Consider the following 21,854-nt stretch of genomic DNA (forward strand, 5'->3'; position numbering starts at 1 on the left):
GAAAAATTTCACCTATGGCTAAAATTTACCATCTCCTGTTCTTCTATGGCCATTTTAAAATTGCACGGAAAATTTCATGTTAAGTAATAAAATTATTATTGGGTAGTTTAAAAGTACATGACTTGGGGCTAGAGAGAGGCCCATTAGTAAGAGCACCTGACTGCTTTTCCAGAGGTCCTGAGTTCAGTTCCAAGCAGCACTAGGTTGCCCGCAACCATCTGTCCTGGGGTCAGACTCCTGGTGTGCATGAACACAGAGCACTCACATGCATAAAATACATGAATAGAAACGCATGACCTAATTATAAACTTGGTACTCAATTTCATCGAGTGCCTTCAATCCAACCTTCAACTGTAAAGTTAAAACCACATGTCATTCATCTTCCACGAGCCTCAGTCTCCTCACATGTTAAATTAACAACCAAACGTGTCCTGCTACTATATGGAAATCAGATTAAGTAAACTAAGTGTTGTGAAAAGCACCTAAGAGCATGTCAAACATATAAACTGGAATATAAAGAAAGTTAATACAGAATTTGAGATAAAGAATATATAAGAAAATACAAACAAAAATGTCTGATATTTCTATTCTTTCTTAGTCTGGTAAAGTACTTTATTCATTCAGATATTTACTTTTACTCCAAAAAGCCAGGCACTGTTCTAGGCACAATGGGGATGGGTGGTGGAAGGGTGTGGTCTTGCCTTCATAAAATTTATCTTATAGTTACTAAAAGGAAATAACCAAGAGAATTCTAACAAATATGCTATCTGGCACTTTAAATTATTAAAAAACAGAAGTGCAGTTAGAAACTGTTGTGAGCCATCATGTGGGCTCTGGGAACTGAACCCAGATTTTCTGCAAAAGTATTAAGTGTTCTCAACTACCAAGCCATTGCTCCAACTCCTAGAAACAATTACATGCTGAATACAGGACACAAGACAGTCCATACTTGTGGACTGAATATACAATTGGAGAGATGAGATGACTACCATGCATAGCAAAATAACAGTAAGAATAATGACAATATAAAGAAATGCCAAATATTTCATTGGTTTCATATGCATAAAGTTTAAGAATTTTTTTTTGAAGATTTTGGCTTTATTCTTTTCTGTAAGGACCCCATTATGTAGCTCAAGCTAATCTCAAATTTATAATCTTCCTGCTTCTACCACCCAAGTGTTGGGATTTCAGGCATGGGCCACTGACAGCAGGTCAGATTAAAATTTTTTAACACCACTATAAAACTAATTAAAATATTGATTATCTTATTCACATTTTCACTAAATGTAATTCTTCATGTATCCTAGCTGTTCTAATATTAAAAATTATATGGAATAATATTAAAGTATATTTTCACCTTAAATTAGCACATATTTATCCTATAACATTTACAATAATATCGGCCTCTTATTTTAATGTAAGCCTTGTGTAAAACCAACAGCTCTCACAGAATGAACTAGCTTGCACTAAGTGCCACCCAGTACAAAACAAAACAATTTTTACACTCAGCTCAATTTAGAATCACCAAGGCACAGAAAGTCTGCCTGATAAATCTGGCCAATTCTGAGGTTGGGATCTAGATCTCCAACACTAGAAAAACTGAACTAAACAAGCCCAGTATAATAGGCTTCACAAGAAAACTGCACCAAACAATGTAACAAGCTATGATGAGAGCTGAGCAGGCATGAAAAGCACAACTGAACATTTATAACTACTGTTTGCTTACTTTAGAGGTAGTTTTATGCTCCAGATTTACTCCAAGGGTTTTCTGGATCCAGTCTTTCAAAGTTGGTAAAGCCAAGCCACTGAGAGGGTACCTAAGGTACAATAGATAAAGAATATTAGAGAGAGGTATCTTTATCCAAAAGTGAAGTTTAGATCTTGCTTCTAGGAATAATCAAGCAGTTCCTAAACGTTTTATTAACAAAACTGCTTGCATACTACATATTTAATTACAGAGTACCCAGATCCATGTTTGGGGACTTATTCCTGTATGGGATTTGGAGAGAGGGGAGAACTGCCTACCCCTGAAGCAAATATGCCAAGTACCCACCTTCCCCATGCCCACCTTTAAGAGCTGACAGAATATACCTTTGTCCTTCCTTTCTCTCATGTCTTTAGATCAGAACTCAGTGATGCAGGAAACGAAGCCTTAGGGAACCCATACTGGTTACAGAGGGAGCACTGCAAATCTCCAGTCTCTTAAACCAGCAGGTAAATTCTCTACTTCTATCATTACCTAGATTGAGGTTCTCAACTTACGGGTTGCAACCCCTTTGAGAGTAGAACAACCTTTCACAAGGATCGTCTATCAGACATGCTGCACATCAGATATTCAGATTATGATTCATAACAATAGCAAAATTGCAGCTGTGAAGTAGCAACAAGGATTATCTTATGGTTGGGGTCACCACAACATGAAGAACTGTCTAAAAGGGTCGCAGCATCAGGAAGGTTGAGAACCACTGCCCTAGATAAAGTCTCTTAGGACCACCACATCTCCTCTGCTCTTAAGTAATGCGGTCCTAACAACCTTAAAGGTGTTACCTTTCATTATAACCCACACCCAGATGGAAATTACCAGACTTAAAAAGAAATTCACTTCCAATAGATCAAAAGCATGGAGGACCAGCGGTGGCTGGATGACTCTTTTGGATCCTGATTCAGAAAACTATCTTTAGAAATCTTTTGTAAGAAAACAGGGCCAACGAGAATATGGATTAAAACATTAGATATTTTAACAAGCTTTGTTACTTTAGAAAAGTGATCATATTAATTAACATATAAATGATTATATTAGAGCTTAATTTAAAAAATATAAAAGTATAGGATTATGATGCCATCAGAATTTAAAATATAGGATATAAGGGAATATAGAAAAATGCTGGGGGCTGGGGAGATGGCTCAGAGGTTAAGAGCACTGGCTTCTCTTTCAGAGGTCCTAAGTTCAATTCCCAGCAACCACATGGTGGCTCACAACCATCTATAATGAGATAAGATGCCCTCTTCTGGCCTATAGGGATATGCAGACAGAATACTGTATATTTAATAAATATATATTAAAAAAGAAAAAGAAAAACGCTGGTAACTTTATGCTTAGAGGAGGGACCATCATACTACCATTCCCTTTTTCATGTGTTTAAAAAATATAGGAAGAGGAAAAGAGGAATAAAATAAACTTAAAAAGCAGAGTTACCTTTTCCCAGTCAGCTCAACCTGGCCCTTCTTATTGAAGAAGAACTTGGAATCATTATAGCCCCATCCATTCCATTTCATAACTTCTTGTCTAATGAGAAGAAAACATACATATGTATATACACATAAAAGACCTATGCTGGTGCTAGACATAGCTCAGCAATTAAAAGTGTGTGCTGTTCTTACAGAGGATTTGAGTTTGGCAACCAGAACCCACATGTGGTGGCTCACAACCACCTGGAGAACCCAACACCTCTAGATTCCACATGCACGTCACATACCCACATACACCACTCTCATGCATTCTCTCTCTCTCTCTCTCTCTCTCTCTCTCTCACACACACACACACACACACACACACACATATAATACACAGAGACACATAAGTATATATATATATGTATATCCTATATACATAACATCATACTATCAGTCATACTACCAGCAATCACCACCATTTCCACTTTAATTCTAAGAAAACGTGTAAAACCATAAAGGCAAACCCCAAGATCAACTCACTTATACAGACTTTCATGTGCCGACCTCTGAGCCCCTCAGCCCTTTGTCTTACTCTAGTACTCTTCCCAAAACACACAAAGCATTCACGAACTAGGCTCACAATGTGCTCACCATTGCAGGGGTAAAACAAAAGATACTAGAAAAAATGTCATAGTCTCTCATTTCAGTCTTTTCATGTTGAGTTTACCTCTTAAAACTAATATTACTATTCTTTATTTTTATCTCTCTCCCCCACCTCTCTCTCTCTCTCTCTCATACACAACACACACACAAAAAAAACTAAACATAACTTTTAACTCTTTTAAAAGTAACTTTTGCTAAACATTTCAAAACCAACCATTTAAAAGATCTTATGTCTATTACTATTAGTTGAAATAAAAATGAGAACATTAAAATGCCTACATATTAACCATTCTAAATATAAACTCACTGTAATAAGCAGTAGATGCTACACAGTGAGCTACAATCAATAAATTTAATTCATTCAAAGACAAATGAAAAGAAGTGTGATTATAAGATCAATACTTCATTTTGTACACTAAGTTTAAAGCATGGGAGATAGCCTGGCAGGCTCAAAATCCTGAAACTGATCCTTAATAGTGTTAAGTAAATAAATCATAAGATGGTCTGAATAACTGCGGTTAAAACTAGGGACTCACTTGAACAGAAACCTGACTTTCACATGTGCTAGGAATACATCAGAATTTTTAATTTTTTGCTATAATGAAAAAGACCAATATAAGGTAGTTCAACTACTAGCAGACACATTAATAAAGCAGATTTAGGGCTGGAGGGATGGCTCAAAGGTTAAGAGCACTGTCTGCTCTTCCGGAGGTCCTGAGTTCAATTCCCAGCAACCACATGGTGGCTCCAAACCATCTGTAAAGAGATCTGGCGCCTTCCTCTGGCGTGTGGAGGCAGAAAGTTGTATACATAATAAATAAAAAATTAAAAAAAAATAAAGCAGACTTAAAATATTAGTGCTACCTTTTAGGCCATAAATCAAGTCTTAACAAACTAAAAAGAAAATAATCTTTTATACCCTAGTCTTACAGTGATAGTGAGAAACTACAGAGGCTATACAAACTCATGGAGACTGAACAATGTACTCTGTGGTAACCGGAGAAATCAAGGGGGAAATTTAAAAATTACTAGACTCAAATAAAAAAAAAAAAACCTTATCGGAACCTCTGAGATAGAGCAAAGGTGGTTCCGAGAGCAGCTTACATGTCTGTGTTTACATCTCAACTGCAGAGCACATTCAGACTTAATGAACTCCTTAGGAAGGGAACAACAGGTCAAGCCTGAAGGCAGTAGATGGGAAAAATAATAAAGACCAGAGGCGAGGTTAATGAACAGAAACTAAAACAGAAGGTGAAGGACCACAGAACCAAAGTATTGGTACTTTGAAAATATAAAAAGACATAGAAAAGTCAGTGATAGCTTTATAAACCACCTACACTCTTCAGCTTCAACGTAACTACCAATCTAGATCTACAGATAACCACTAATGACTATATCGGCTTTCAATATTTCATTTTTCATTTCCAAATGCTAGATTTCACAATCTCAAAGACCACTGTCACCAAAATCAGCAATGCACATCACAGGAAACACACTGGTCTGAGCATGTGCAGAGTCACACTTAAGTATGATGTTAGTTCTAGTTTACAAGGGTTCCGGGTGTGATCTTAGCTACTGAAATAAATTAGTAGCAAATGTTTCAGCTATGCAGCTTGAAATGAAAACAACTAAATGAAAACTGTTTTCTACTCAAAAAGGCTAATGTCATATTAATTCAAAATAAGCTTGCCACTATACCCAGCTAGAAACCCATCTCTTTTTAAATACAGTAAAAGCACTAATTCAAAATAAACAAAGATGCTCTCAAGAGAAAGTACTTTTCAAATTTTCCTTAATTCTCAAGGGAGAAGGAAGCAAAAATTGAGAAGTAAATTTTTATAACAATTATTGGTATAGACTAAAGATTTTTCAAACAAACACAACATGCGTATAGTACAATGAATCAGATACAAGTAACCAAATACGTACAAAAAGTCTCTATACATAAAGTTGAGACAAAACCAAAAGTTTTCTCTTTGAAATAATGGTTCCTAGAACTAGGAATGCAGAGGCAAAAGGATCACAAGTTCAAGGCTAGTCTAGGTTACATAGTGAGACCCTATCTCAAAATGAAAAATAGCAATAAAAATAACAATAAAATCATGGTTTGTTATCAATAAAATATGGTCTCTATTTAAAAAAATGCTCAAACATCTCAAGAGCATCTACTCAAAGATTAAATTTATAGATAGGTCACATTAATGCCTATTTTCTTTCTATTTTAAGACAGAGTCTCTACATAGCCCTCACTGTCCTGGAACTTGCTATGTAGACCAGGCTGGCCTCAAACACACAAAGATCTGCTGGGATTAAAGGTGTGGGTTTCACCTGGCTTAATATTTTCCCCTAATCCTACAACATTCCTACATAATGTGGAAGACGGTGTAGAATAGACTTCTAGGAATACCTTTACAAGAAAACTTCACAGCTCAGGGCTGGAGAGATACTTAGTATATAAAAACATTTGATGCAGGGCACTCAAACCTGAGTTCAGAGCCCAGCGACAACATAAAAAGTCAGTTGGGCCATGCTCCTGTGACTGGAAGGAAGAGAGAAGCAGGAAAAGAAGATAGCTGGGGTAGTATTTCAATTAGTTGTCAGTCTAGCTCCAGGTTTAGGTAGAGTCCCATTCTCAAAGTAGTAAGGTAGAAACTGTGGTACTATACAAATAAGGAGATTTGAATGCTAAAGAATATTTGGCCTTACATTTTAAATTAAAAACTATCCTAAAGAATCTTCAAGCTTTCTGTTGGAAGCTAATGGTGTGTTCTTTCTCTTTAACCCAATCAGAAAATTCTTTTTGCAAAACTTTGAACCAGAAATGTTCCCTTTTGTTAAAGGCCTGGTCCCCAGGCAAGGTGTTATGATAAAGCCCTTAATAGGTGAGGTCTAGTAGGAAGTCTAGAGAGAGTCAGTAGGGACATGTCCTAAAAGGGATTGTGGCTCCCTGATCTCTTTCGTACAGTCCAGGCATAGAAGGACTAGTCTGCTCTGCTACATGCTGCTTAGTGTCTTGTCCCACCTTTTCCAGATGAGGAAGTTTACAGAGAGAGGCCATGGTCACATGGCTAAGTTGTGAGTCTTCAACTCTGTGTCCCAGCCTCATGACAATATCTGAAACCCACTAAATGACACCCTCAGGAAACCACTTTAATATTTTCTCCAAGGCACTAGTCTGTGTTCCCACTGTGGTCATTCTACACTGAGCTTAAAGAAAACATTTAAGAATCAATGACTGTGGCTGGATCAAGAAGGCAGGCACATGATACCCTCCCTATCACATAGTAACCAGGCTGTATGGCATAATAATCCCAGGGCACCAGAAAAACTACAATAAAGAATTTTAAAAATCCACAGTTTTCCCAAATATTCTGATAAAAGAGTTTTCCACAACTAAACCATAGGTAAATGAGTATAATCTCCTATTTCCTGGAGCTAACTACACCCAATTTGATGTCTTCAAAACCTGATTCTTCCTACTGTCAAAAAGAAGATGGTTGGCTTGATTTTACTCTATTAAAAAAAGTTTTGCAAACTTGCAGAACCAAGTAGTACAAATATGAAAAAGAATTATTTGTTGCAATAAAAGAAAACGAATACTTATAAAATAGCATCACATATACACAAGGTGGCAGTATTTTCCTAGGAGGTGTGTGGTTTGCAAACACCATTTTCCTACTCCCCAGGCCTGTTACTTGGCCATTCAGTGGAATGTTTAGACCTAGTACTGCTAATCCTAATTCATAGGGAGCTCCCTTATTTAGTCCTAATGGGAAGGCTCACTTCTGGGTCTGTACCTAGATACTGATCATTACATCCCCACTCCTGTCAATAGTACATTACAAGCTTTGGGGGGCAGGGGGGAGTCTAAGTATGTGGCCTCTGCCATTACTTTTTCTAAGCAAGGTATTCTCATGCAAAAACCAGAAAAAGAAAAAAGATAATTCACCTACTTTTCTCTGGGTTAACAATTTTTTTAAGATCAGTTAGCTAATAACTTTTAAAGCTTTTCTGATAAAATTCTAATGAAAGACACCTCACTTCTTACTCAGTCAAGATGAAGGTAAGTTTTAACCGGTCTGTTCCAGTTTGGAAGCATGAGACGAGAGGAGTCAGTAGTCCCAGTGCTGGCCAAGCCAACCTCAGCATCAATTACACAATGTACAGAAATTCTAACCCTCTTCAAGATTCTCTAATAAAGATCTTTATTCTCTGGCTTGTGATGAACTGCTTCAAGGCTGGTACAACCAGAAGGAGATCATGTGAAATAGGAAGTGATGAGAGCCAGGCACTCAGGAGGCAGAGGCAGAGGCAGAAGCAGGAGACTGTGACTTTGAGGTCAGTCTGGTCAATAGAGAGAGTTCTAGGACAACCAGAGCTACACAAAGAAACCCTGTCTCACAAAACAAAAACAAAAACAGTGATGAGAAAGATGGCAATACACACACACACACACACACTTATTGAAATAAAAAATCTCATAGACCAAGGTCAATATTGTAGAGGGAGAGAATTGACTGAGGGAAATCCTACAAAAAAGATTACCACCAACTTCTTTATTTAAAAAGTGGGGGGTAGCCGGGCGGTGGTGACACACGCCTTTAATCCCAGCACTCAGGAGGCAGAGGCAGGCGGATCTCTGTGAGTTCAAGGCCAGCCTGGTCTACAAGAGCTAGTTCCAGGACAGGACCCAAAAGCTACGGAGAAACCCTGTCTCGAAAATCCAAAAAAAGAAAAAAAAACCTGGGGGGTGGGAGGTTCTCACTAGAAATCTAAAGATTGATAGGGGAAGAGGGATTAATACTATATTCTAAGTTTAACTTAAAATGTAGGTCTTCTGAAATAAATTTAAAGTCATCTTCATATCTAGCCTGCCAATCCTACAAAATTATTTAAAAGCTCAGTAAGAAAGTTTTCAAAAATGTTTACAATATACATTGCCTGCATCGGATATGAATCTCCCTTTCAAACAAGGAGTTAATACAAACAGCTTGGCTCTATATATAATAGTTACAGTTATTTTAGAGAAAACCTTAATAGACTATCACGCCTAATTGTGAGATGCGACATCTGACTTAGAAAATAAACTGAATGTCATTAGGCTTTGATCAGCACCAGAATCACACACTATCTCCTATTGCCTGATATAAAATGCACCACCCTACCTTTATCTGATTATGCTTGTATTTCCCAGAGAGAAGGAACCATGCACTAATTCCAAGGTGCACTAATTTCGCTTTCTGTGCAGGGCATGGACACTTCTGTCTCTGAATATTCCTGAGAGAACCTCTACTTGCAAAACCGTGAGTCTAATTCATCACAGAATTGGGACTGTAGAAAGCATCCAATCAATAAGCTGGAGACACTGTGAGGTGTGGGGCAGACAAACACAACACAACTGAACATGACCTACCTGCAGTCTATTCAAGGTATTGTGGAAGAGTGCAGGCACGGGTCACCTGCACTTTCAAGATACAGGCAGTCAGCCTCGGAAAACTCCATGGCCTCACGCAGTCTAAGACTGGCCTCTCTACCTCTTGACCCTCCCCCAAGTGCTGGGATTACAGACATATGCTACCATGCCCAATTTGAAAAGAATAATTTCTACAAAACAAGCTGAGTTAGCAGAAAGATGTAAACAAAGCAGTCACGGTGCTTTCCCTGCCACAATGAACTACAATCTAAACACAATCTCTTCTTCCCTTAAGCTGTCACAGTAATGAGAAAAGCTAATTAATATAATCACTGAATCCTCTAACGCTGCCTATGGCTGTTGTAATAAAGTACTACAAACTTGCTGGCTTAAAATAAAAAGAAATAACTTTGTTTTCCATCATGACCTACTCTACCTGCTTGCTAATTAAGTTGGTCACTGGTGGGGATAATGTGCTATGCAATCTAAATGATTAGTTACAGGGCTCTGACAAGATGAGGGTTCTAGATAGTTCTGTGAGTTCTAGATAGTTCTCTTGTCATCTGTATAATGTGCCTTCTGGTAAAACCTGCATACTACTGTTGACAGAGGTTTCTGTTCGGCCTGGTCCCATAGCCGTTCAATCCCAAAGAAACACACAGAGGCTTACATTAATTATAATGTAATTGGCCTATTAGCTCAGGCTTCTTATTAACTCTTATAACTTATATTAGCCCATAATTTTTGACTGTGTTAGCCATGTGGCTTGATACCTTTATCAGTGAGGCATTCTCATCTTGTTTCTTCTGCAGCTAGGTCACAACTGCTACAGATTCAGTCTTTCCTCTTCCCAGAATTCTCCTTTATCATTGCTGCCTATACTTCCTGACTGGTCGCCCTGCCTATATTTTCTGCCTGGCTACTGGCCAATCAGCATTTTATTAAAATACAAGTGACAAATCTTTACAGAGTACAAAACCACTGTCCCACAGCACACCCCCCCTTTTTTTTCAAAACAAGAACTCTGAATCGAATCTCCCTTGTTTAGCTTTCTTCCTGACCATTATCCATAAAAATTTGTAACCAACACTCTAAACAAAAATAAATATCCATAATCTATTTTAGGGGGAGATGTGGGCATAGTTTTCTAGGCTACTTCCTGCTGATTGGGGGCACTGATAAAATTATGAAGACCTAAGGAAAATTTAGAATTATTATCAAGTCCTGACTGGAGTATCCTGTGAGACTTGATCATCTCAGCCAGCAGTCTTGAAAGGGTTCTGGATGTAGAACTCAGACATCTGGGCCATCTGCTCCTATCAGAGATTTCTCAGGGGTTCTTCTTTGATCAAACCTGATTTTTCTTGAAGCAGAATGAATCCACAGTATCTCATTTCCTGTGGAAACAAAAGTAAAACCTCTTCTCCAAAGTAATATATCTTTTGACTTGAATTTTGAAGTCAAGGGATTTTCAAAATATATATGTTTGATTAATCCAGCAGCATTTATAACCAAATATCTTTTAGCAGCTTTTGCTCCTTCCTCAGCAATCAAACAATTCAAAGACAACACAATAACATATAGTATCCAGACTCTGTGTATTTTCCATCTTTATGTAGCTTTATTTTAAACTATATTTCATTGACTTTTATATTTAATGTTTGGCTTTTTGAGACAGGGTTTTTTTGTATATCTTTGGCTGTCCTGGAACTCACTCTGTAGACCAGGCTGTCCTTGAACTCACAGAGGTCTGCCTGCCTCTGCCTCCCAAGTGCTGGGATTAAAGGTGTGTGCCACCACACCTAACTCTTTTTTTTCTCTCTAAAGCCTACATTTTTTTTTTTTTTTTTTTGGTTTTTCGAGACAGGGTTTCTCTGTGGTTTTGGAGCCTGTCCTGGAACTAGCTCTTGTAGACCAGGACTCACAGAGATCCGCCTGCCTCTGCCTCCCAAGTGCTGGGATTAAAGGTGTGCGCCACCACTGCCCGGCTTACCTACATATATTTTTAAACACACTGTAAGTTGTCTAGAGGTTTATCTCTCCCTCTTTCTGACCACAGGAGTCTTTAATTTGCTTGAGCAATATGGCTAGGATTAAAGCCATGACTTTGATGGTTGGATTCACCCTATTCCTTAGCTTTCTGAGAGTCTAGCTTCATGGTAGTGGTACTGGCTGAAGCTATGTTTATTGCCACAACTCTATGGTGTTTCAAGGTCCCTGCCACCACCAAGAATCATGTTGTCGACTATTCATAAACACAATTTAAGTGTTTGCTGGCAGGTCCTCTTAAGACAGCTGCAAGGTATCTGCAGCTAAAGCTGAGTCAGGAAGCCTCTCTTAAATGAGATGTGCTTGCTTCTAGCAAACAGAGCCCACCCGAGAAAATGATGCTACCAAGAAGCTGTGCTTAACTATGTTCTTCTGTGTCTAGAATTACTTCCCAAACTCTATCATGATTTTTGTTTTGGTTTGTTTTTTTGTTTTGTTTTGGTTTTGGTTTTTTTGGTTTTTTTGAGACAGGGTTTCTCTGTAGCTTTGGAGCCTGTTCTGGAACTAGCTCTTGTAGACCAGGCTAGTCTCAAACTCACAGAGATCTGCCTGCGTTTGCCTCCCAAGTGCCACTACCACCCAGTTTAAAAAAGGAGTTTCTAGCATTATTTTAAAAACAGAAGTATGCTACAATCACAAGTTCAACATACAACAAACCAAATGCGTATTTAACTCTCCACAGTCAAAACCTTTTATAGTTTGCAGGATTGGATCAAGGGTTGAAAACTGTGTCTAAAATAAAAGCAAAAGGAAACACAGTAGGGGACATTCTTGTAGACAAAGAAACAAGAAAGGGGGTCTAAGGAGAGAAAACTGGAGTAAGTGAGGCAACACCACCCTTTCAAACTGACACAATACTGTGGCAAGCCCCAGGCACACCAGGCCCTTATTCCAACACTGTTCTTAACTACCACCCCAAATTCTGCCTATTAAAATTATATTGATGTTTGAGTGTCTCTGGAAATGTAAATACGAGTATTAGTCAAGCATACCTTGGTCTAGAGCGGACACCCACCCACTCCTATACAAGTTTGGCGCCTACCTTGTAAAGACCTAAAAGGGTACAAGTAACTTACTCTATCCTGAAAACCACCCAAATCAGCATCAGAAACTGCCAGCTAAGGAAAGAGACCATATAGATTCTCCTTGTGTTCCGTCAACTGTACTTCCATGGCTGTTTTCTCCTTCACTGTCTGCTTTTAATCTAAACTACCTAATGATTCTGGAAGGACTTTCAGTCTTCTCCAGTACCAACTGGAAAATCTAATTGATTTCAACTGCTCCCACTCGTTTCCTGATCTAGCAACTGGAAAAGGAACTGGATCTTAGGTTTCCTGAACTGATGACTCAGTAAGGGAGCAAAGGCCTTCTTAAAGAGTCATGCAGTTCTGTATAAACTGTAAAGCTGAACAAAACAGAGAGTTGTCTTCACACCTAGGCAAGCCAGTCACTACAGATATCAAGCCCTAGTTCTCTTTGAAAACTGTCCTTCAGGGTTAGACCACCCATCCAAGCAAAGGCCTAAAACGGACAAAACTGAACATTATATTACTTGATATAGTCAGTATTCTTGCTATAGAAAGCTGTTCCTGTTTTACCTACAATATTAATAATAATCAGTAGCATCCCTTCTGCTTGATAACAGGTAGTTGAGATTGTCATCTTTGCTTCCAGGAACCCAAAGGGGGAGGGGGATGAGCCTCACAAAGCTTGGAACAGGGACTTAGGAGATGGCACAGCAGAAAAGTGTACTTGCTATGAAGGCAAGGATGTGAATTCAGTCTCCCAGCATCCACATAAAAGCTAGGAATGGTGGTATGCCTGTATCCCAACACTGAGGTGGAAAAGGTGAATTAGGAGACCCTGTCTCGAGGCAGTAAAGTGGACAGCAATAGAGAAAGACACCCAACATCTTCTTCATGAACACTCACACACTGTTAGAGGACTCACTCACACCAGCTATATGACGTTGCTCACTTTAATTGCATAGTTCTAGATGCCACCGTAAACCTAACCTATGATTAGAATGTCTGGCAGTGGGAGCTTAAAATTCACATTTTGAAGAAACACTTCTAGGATTTTCCAATAGAGTCATCCACACAAGAAAACATTACTTTAGGGCCTGAGCAGAAGCCAAGAGCAGAAGGCTCATCTGCTGAACAAGGAAGATCATACTTAAGGTCAGTGCTATAAAATCAACTTGCTCTCACCAGCCTTTTCCAAATCCACAGATTAGCACTGAAAGAAAGAAAACAAAAGCCCACTGCACTCACCTACGTGGAGTTCAGCAATGAATGGGGAACACCAGGGAAGAGTGGAAAGGGGGAAAGGGTAACAGGGACTACAGATGTGCTTCCCAGGCAGGGGGCTCACAGACCTCTGCCCAACTCTTAGAGGAACGCAGGCAAATGAGAGCTATCCAAAGGAATTTTTAGCTAAATCTTAGTAAATATTATCTATTATACAACTTTTCCTAGTTTTATACATGTTAATCTTTTTATTTATTTATTTTTGGTTTTTTGAGGCAGGGTTTTTCTGTAGCTTTGGAGCTTGTCCTGGAACTAGCTCTTGTAGACCAGGTTGGCCTCAAACTCTCAGAGATCTGCCTGCCTCTGCCTACCAAGAGCTAGAATTAAAGGCGTGTGCCACCACCACCTGGCTACATTTTAGTCTTATAAGCACAAAATTAAATTTTTTTTAATCAATTAATTTGCCTCTAGCACAAGAATATTTATTCAAAGTCCATGTATGCATGGTAAACATTTCACATGGTGGCAACAATGAGCCATGGCTCCTTAGAGCCACCAAGAATTTCTAATGAGAACAAAGATACATATCCCTGGTGAGTATGAGGCCCATGTTCCTGACAATGGCCTGCAAAGCAGAACCGCCAGAGTCTGCTCTTCAGTCCTACCAGACCTCCCGGTGCAGAAGGTGGCGGCTGTTAGATGTTTGTTTCCTCTATTCCAAGTGTGTTGTTGCCACTGAGCCCCTCTCTACTCTTAGTCCAGCTGCGTTTTTACTACTTTCTACCACATTCACTCAACAGTTCCATGGTGTCACACCATTCTGTAAACTAGGAGGTTTACAATCAGCATCCATTCCTTCTTAGTTCAGGAATACAGCTGTCTTTACACCAGGTCCGGGTCCACTCAAACAACACCTGACACACTAGGATCCAGACGAATGCAAACTGCAGCCCTGGCCCTCATGTCCCCAGGACAGCTATGAAATAAAATGGTAAACTTACTTAAAACATCACGAGATTTTTGTTTTAACTCCACTGCATGGTTCTCCACATGAACTTTGTAAGCAAAGTAATCACACAGCAAAGTGAGAAAGTTGATCACCTGTTTGTAGCACAAACTACGGCCACAGTGAGTACTAAGTCTTCTAAAGCAATGGGCAAACAGTGCTCCTTTCTAGCTGAAAGTAGTTGGCTTCACTGGGGTGGCATGCAACTCCCATGCATTCCAAGCGTTCTCTGGGAGATGGTAGAGACTACAGCTAAGCAGAGGTAGAAAAGCATAAGGATTTTCACATCCACGTGACTAAAGCATAAAGCTAAACAGGAAAGTTACAGGCAACAACAGAAAGCAAGCAGCATCAACAGGAACTATTGGTAAACAAATGTGCAACTCTATATTCTGCCTTCAAACTGCTTCCATTTGCCTCTGTAGGCACCCTGTGCATGGCACACAGATGTGCATGCAGTCAAAACACCCATGCAGCAAAACAACAACAACAACAACAACATCTTTAAAGACTGCTCGCTCTCCAGCTATTCCCAGGCACAAAAACCTTATCACCACTCCTAGGACATCTTGCCCTTTTATGGCGGCTTATCTTTGTACCTGTTCCAGTCTCTTCCCCGAAATGCCCTTCTCTCCCTCGAGAACTATTAATGCAGGGAGCAGTTCTTCTGAAATGCTTCTTCTATCGTTCTCAAAGATTTATGACTCCCTCTGTACACAATGATTATAAAATTTATTACATCCTCGACACCGTATCTATCTGCCAATCACTTGTGCAATGTTAGAAGTTAGCATAGCACCACCATGCAGCACTCAGTTTCCCTGAGCACATACTGGTCTCATAATGGAATGGAAATCATTTTTAAAAGATATATATGATAAAAAAAAGAAAAAAGAAAAGAAAACCCAGCTATAGAGACCACTGACAAGGTTCTAGGTTTGTTCCCAGCATTGGAAAAATTAAAATTTTATCTGAGTTGGTGTCAGTGAAGGTTGTGAGACACAGCTAAGGAAATGTATCTGCTCCATCCGACTGCACGAAGGGTGGGGATGGAGCTCAATGCTGGTAGGAGACATGTTGGGTTGAAGCATCATTAATGAAAAAAGTGAAGAGAAACAGTGGCATTTTGGGACTGAAAAACTAATAACCAAACATAGCTCATGGGTGCAGAGTTGGAGAAATCAGCAAGACATTTACGTAGAATCACTTAGAATCAGCCAATAATTATCAATATTAAAATGAGTCTTAGAAGAAATATCACCTGAAAAGTCCCCCACAAAACTGGTGAAAGTCTAATTAGAAAACATTAATACACACATAGAAGAACAAATTAAGGACTGGGGATATGGTTCAGTGGTGTAGCACATATCTAATATGCTCAATGTCCTGGCTTCAATTCCCTGAATACATACACAAAATAATTAAAACCAATAATAATAAATTCATCTTTCTGCTTCATCTAACTCAAACAAATACTTAAAACCTAATCCTGGTGTTGGTGGTGCATGCCTTTAATCCCAGCACTCAGGAGGCAGAGGCAGGCATTTCTCTGTGAGTTCGAGGCCAACCTGGTCTACAAGAGTTAGTTCCAGGACAGCTAAGAGATAGGACTGCAACACAGAGAAACCCTGTCTTGAAAAACAAAAAAACAAACAAAAAAAATTAGAAAAAGAAAATCAATCCCAATCAATACATGTACCTAAGCACTAGATTTCCTTTTATTAAGAAGCTACCAATTGTATAAAACCCATGCCATGGTGGGCATGGCAAATTAGGCGATATTTTAATAGCCCTGAAGCTGGATTCCAGTAGAGTTCATGCCCTCTTAGAAGAAATGCAGAGTCTGAGCAGGCCCTGTAAAGTCTGTCAATCAGGTAATTCATATTGCTTTATTCTAAGGTCCCCAGTTGATGGTACGAAACCTCTAACTGAGTAACTATAAAGAGCTGAGAGTTCGAGTGAGGTAGTGACAAGAACAGGACTGGTGTCCTTACCAAAACTCCTGATTAGTAACTTCAAGCATACTACAAGAATAATACATCCATGTAGTCACACAGCAGTTTTGTTTTGTTTTTTAAGATTTTATTTATTATGTGTACAGTGTTCTCCCTGCAGGCCAGAAGGGGGCACCAGAGCTCATTACAGATGGTTGTGAACCACCATGTGGTTGCTGGAAATTGAACTCAGGACCTCTGGAAGAGAAGTCAGTGCTCCTAACCACTGATCCATCTCTCCGATCCTCGCCTCGCAGAGCAGTTTCTACAGTGAATAACAAGATGATATCTACAGTTCCAAATCTCAGCTAGAAAGCAGAACATTCATCAATAGTAACTGAGTTACTGGAAAGGTACGTTTTCCTTATTAAGGAAGCATACTCTAGTACCAAAAATCCAATGTTAACTATACAAATGCTTAAGAATCAAAGGAAGATGTTGATGGTCTATTTTAAGAAAACTATGCAAAACCCTGATTTTTTTTTTGACTTTTGGTTTTTTCAAATAGGATTTCTCTGTAGCTTTGAAGCCTGTGCTGGAACTAGTTCTTGTAGACTAAGCTTACCTCAAACTCACAGAGATCCACCTGCCTCTGCCTCCTGAGCACTGGGATTAAAGGCATGCACCACCACCACCCGGCCTAATCTCTTATATGGTTAAGAAGCTTATGACTATGGCCAATAATAATGACTTGCCTATAACTCAAAATTAAAATGTATACTTGGGAAACAGATTTAGACTTGGAATTTTAGCTGAAATCTTGTAAGTTAGTAAATAATACTTAAACACTGCAAGCATATCTAAAGTTATTGTTTAAGAATTCAACTCAGGAGTTGACAAGATAGCACAGAGAATAAAGACACTTGTCATGCAAGGTCTGTAACCTGAGTTCAATCCCTGGGCCCACGTAAATTCAGGAGGGAACCCCACAAAGTTGTCCTCAGACTTCCACAGAGGCACCGTGTCAGGTGCATGCATGCAGGCGCACATGCACACACACACACACACATACATACACACACAATAAATACTTTTTACATTTCTATGTAATCAGTTTGCAAGAATGATTTAGTGCCTGGTTAAAAGTTATTCTCTCAAATCACTGGCACAGTCAAGAAGACTGCACACACTGATAAATATACTACATGGTGCATTCACTGCACACACTGATGATATACTACATGGTGCATTCACTGCACACACTGATGATATACTACATGGTGCATTCACTGCACACACTGATGATATACTACATGGTGCATTCACTGCACACACTGATGATATACTACATGGTGCATTCACTGCACACACTGATGATATACTACATGGTGCATTCACTGCACACACTGATAAATATACTACATGGTGCATTCACTGCACACACTGATGATATACTACATGGTGCATTTACTGCACACACTGATGAATATACTACATGGTGCATTCACTGCACACACTGATGAATATACTACATGGTGCATTCACTGCACACACTGATGATATACTACATGGTGCATTCACTGCACACACTGATGAATATACTACATGGTGCATTCACTGCACACACTGATGAATATACTACATGGTGTAATCATTGGAAACCAAGCTCACTAACTAAATCAAAGACCAATCAGGTCAGTCCCTTCTTTTGCAATAACATATACAAAAAATTCACAGCTATAAACTCAATAGTAAAACCACTAAAGTGAAAAGTATCAATCCCTCAAATGCTGGTTAATAATGAAGAGGACAAGCTATAGTATAGACACATGCAATGGAACACTTTTAAACATCAGGCTGAACTAAACAAACAATTACAGGCTGGGAAGTACTCCGGTCAGTAAAGTGTTGGTTGTGCAAGCATGAGGACCTAAACTTGGACCCTTGGCACCCATATAAAAAACTAGATACAGTGGCATTCATCTGTGATTCCAACACCAGAAAAAGAGACTGAAAGATCCCTGGGGCTTGCTGACCTGCCAATCTAGCTGAACCAATGAGCTTCTGCAAGAAGCACTGTCTTAAAAAAGTAGACAAAGAGTATCTGAGAAAGAGACTAGATGCTGACCTCTGGCCTCCATGCCTTTGTACAACCACAGACACATGCACATGTGCATGTAACACACATAAACACAAAGTGGACACTAGGTTGGGGAGGTAATTCAGTGGATAAAAACACTTGTCGTACAAAAGTGAGGATTGGAGTTCAGATCCCAGAACCGATATAAGAGTTGGTAAAACATGAAAGTCATCTGTAATCACAGCACTTAGGGCACAGAGACAGGGGAACCCAAAACCAAACTGGGTAGCTAGACTGCAGAAACTGGCAAGATCCAGGTTCAGAGAGAGGCCATCTCAACAAATAAGTAGGAACTGGGATATAGCTCAGCAGCTAAAAGCACTCAATACTCTTGCAGAGGTCCTAAGTTCAGTTCCCAGCACCCACACTGGGTGCTCACAACCATCTCTAACTCTAGCTCTAGGAGTCCAATGCCCTCTTCTGGCTGTGGGAACCTGCAAGCCCATGGTATAATTAAATTCAGGCACATATCTACAAATAAAATTTTTAAAATGTATAAATTCACCTTTCTAAAAAGGAAATGTAGGGCTGAGAGATGGCTCAGCAGTTACGAGTCTGTACTTCATTTGTGGAGCACCCAAGTTTGAATCCAAGCACCTATATGAGATGGTTCAAAACTGCCTGCCTGTACTACCAATTCCAGGGGTCAGGTACCATCTTCTGGCCTCCCTGGGCAGTACACTCATGAGCCCAAACCGCCACTCAGACACAGACATGTACATAAAATTAAACTTTTTAAATAAATAAAGTAGGGAACAATCAAGAAAAACACCAAGATCAACATCAGGCCTACAGTGTATGTGCATACACAAGCAAAAACATACATGAATATACACATACATGTGTATATTTAGAACAATTCAAGTAAGTTTTTGATCCATATTCCATTCCCACATTATGTGTGTACCACCTAACAATATGCATTGCATCTGGAGGAAAACAAACACGTCAAAGAGTAAAGATGATCCAGGTATCGAATGTATATATGCAGCCAGAGTCCACAGTAGTGTCCAAGAATGAAAAATGGACCTAAAAGGCCTGACTCGGGAAGATTCTCTGAAGTCATTAGCTGTCCTACCAAAAGTTCTGTGTAATGTATTCAGTAGCAATGGTTATGGACAGTTTCTCTTATTTCCTCAATAGACACTTCTGCCATAGGTCCTCCCACAGCTCCAGTTTCTAGCACTAGAAGACTTCAAGACAGAGAAGAATGGAATACTTCATGAATTCTTAGAGAACGTACCAAGCACCTGGGTTAATCTTCTCTCTCTTTAAAACACTCTCTCATGTTAGCTCTCTGGAGCTGGCTATCTCTTCCCCAGAGGAAGCCATTACATGATCTATCTAATTAGAGGTAAATATTAGGTAATCCAGATCTAAGCCATATTCTACTTGTAATAGTTGACATTTCACTTTTTAAAATTTTTATTTAATGTGTGTAAGTGTTTGTCTGCATTTATTATGTGCACCACATTAATGCCCGGTCCCATCAAAAGCCAGAAAAGGGTGTCAAATCCTCTTGGACTGGAGTTGTGATAGTTCAGATAGTTGTGAATCACCATGAGGGTGCTGTGGACCCACGGGTCCTCTGCAAGAACAGCAAGTACTCTTAACCACTGAGCTACTTCTCCAACCACATTTTTATTTCTGTTTGTGTCTTGTGTTATCACTCAGCTGATTCTGAACTCAGGTACTGGGAAAGACACGATGAACTATTACCCTGAGAATACAACAGAGAGAAGAGGGGGAACAATCACTGTCCTCCAAAGGGTTGACTCTGCTCGAGATCCTCTGGGTTCGCTGAGGGTTGAAATTAACATACTAATCTCATAAGCAACAGAAATCTCTTCAATAATGAGAAAATAAAGGAATAATATCTGCTTTTAAAGACATATAAAATATCTCGTGTTCCTGTAACAGCATTCCATTTCTCTGTAGCCTAAAAGCAGATCACTGAATTTCCTCCCAGATACTCTTACTAAGTGAACCTGGCATAGATGGCTCTATGGTAACCTGTGGACAAGAGGAACAGTTGGAGAAGGTCTGCTTTATGTCAATGTGCAAACCAGAGAGATTAAGACATCAAGGTTTCTTGCCCACAGCAGTTTAGCCAGGCAGCAAGTCCCCCACAACCCCTCCTCTTTCCCTCTGACCTTGGTTCTCCCACATCTCTCCTTGTTCTCTTACACTAACACTGTCTTCTCCCACAAGGGGAACAACAAAGTTCACTCGCTAACTTGCAGGCAACCAGGCTACCCTTTTAAACCACAGTTTACATTTTCCTAAATTTTGAATTTCACTTAGATGGGATACTTCTAATTTATCACTAAGTACAACATAAACTAACACCTAAAGTACAGAAGCCAGTATTCAATTATTATCATCACAAACAGTTTGAAGCTTAGCACACTAAGAAGAACAACCTGACAACTTTACCCCAGGGAATAAGTACCACGGTGTAGCAACAAGGAAACAGCACAGGGAAAGGAACATGGGTTGAGAGGAGGCCAGAGTTGGAAACCCATTTCATTCATTTCACAAATGCTTATCATTAATTAGTCAAATAAAATTAACTGAGCTTCTATTTCCTGTAACCAACATAAAATACCTCCTGTTTCCCAAAGCTTTTAAATGAGGCAATGTGCATGTGCTTTAGAATGGTGCCTTGAAGTTAACTTACTCAAATTAAAATTCCTATTAACACCATCACTAGGATTCCCAGCTCAGAACTCAGACCATGCTATTTCATGTGGTATAACTACCAAATTAAGCTTCACTTATTCCAAATAATGTTGTCTGATGTGGAATGTCCTTCTGTATATGAGCTGCTTTTCTTAGATAATAAATATAGCTGTTTTGGCCAATGGCTTAGCAGAGTAAAGCCAGGCAGGAAATTTGGACAGAGATATAGAGACAGAGAGATATAAAGTCAGAGAGATGCCATGTAGCTGCCAAAGGAGAAGGATGCCAGAAACTTACTGGTAGGCCACAGCCTAGATTAATAAAAATGTAAAAATGTCTTAATTTAAGATGTAAGAGGTAGCTAGAAATACACCTGAGCTATTGGCCAAACAGTGTTGAAATTAATATAGTTTCTGTGTGATTATTTGGGTCTGGGTGCAGTTTCTATCTACAAATGGATCCCAACATGTCCAAATAGCCTACAGTACAGAAATGACGCTGTGGGCTGCCTTCCTAAACATCATCTGCAAGAAGTTAACTCAG

General features: G+C 39.3%; 1 protein-coding gene across 2 annotated transcripts in view; it reads right to left on the minus strand.

Moving 5' to 3' along the window:
* Agps (alkylglycerone phosphate synthase) overlaps window positions 1–21,854 on the minus strand; it is a 97,748-nt gene that overhangs the window by 71,416 nt on the left and 4,478 nt on the right. For both annotated transcript variants that reach the window (XM_075984829.1, XM_075984830.1), the window contains exons 2-3: window positions 3,197–3,286; window positions 1,727–1,817 (exon numbers count right to left, since the gene is read on the minus strand). In XM_075984829.1, coding sequence (XP_075840944.1) covers window positions 1,727–1,817; window positions 3,197–3,286 — 181 coding nt within the window. The remainder of the gene's footprint in view (window positions 1–1,726; window positions 1,818–3,196; window positions 3,287–21,854) is intronic.

Source organism: Microtus pennsylvanicus, chromosome 9, assembly GCF_037038515.1.
Source record: "Microtus pennsylvanicus isolate mMicPen1 chromosome 9, mMicPen1.hap1, whole genome shotgun sequence".
NCBI classification, from domain to species: Eukaryota; Metazoa; Chordata; class Mammalia; order Rodentia; family Cricetidae; genus Microtus; species Microtus pennsylvanicus.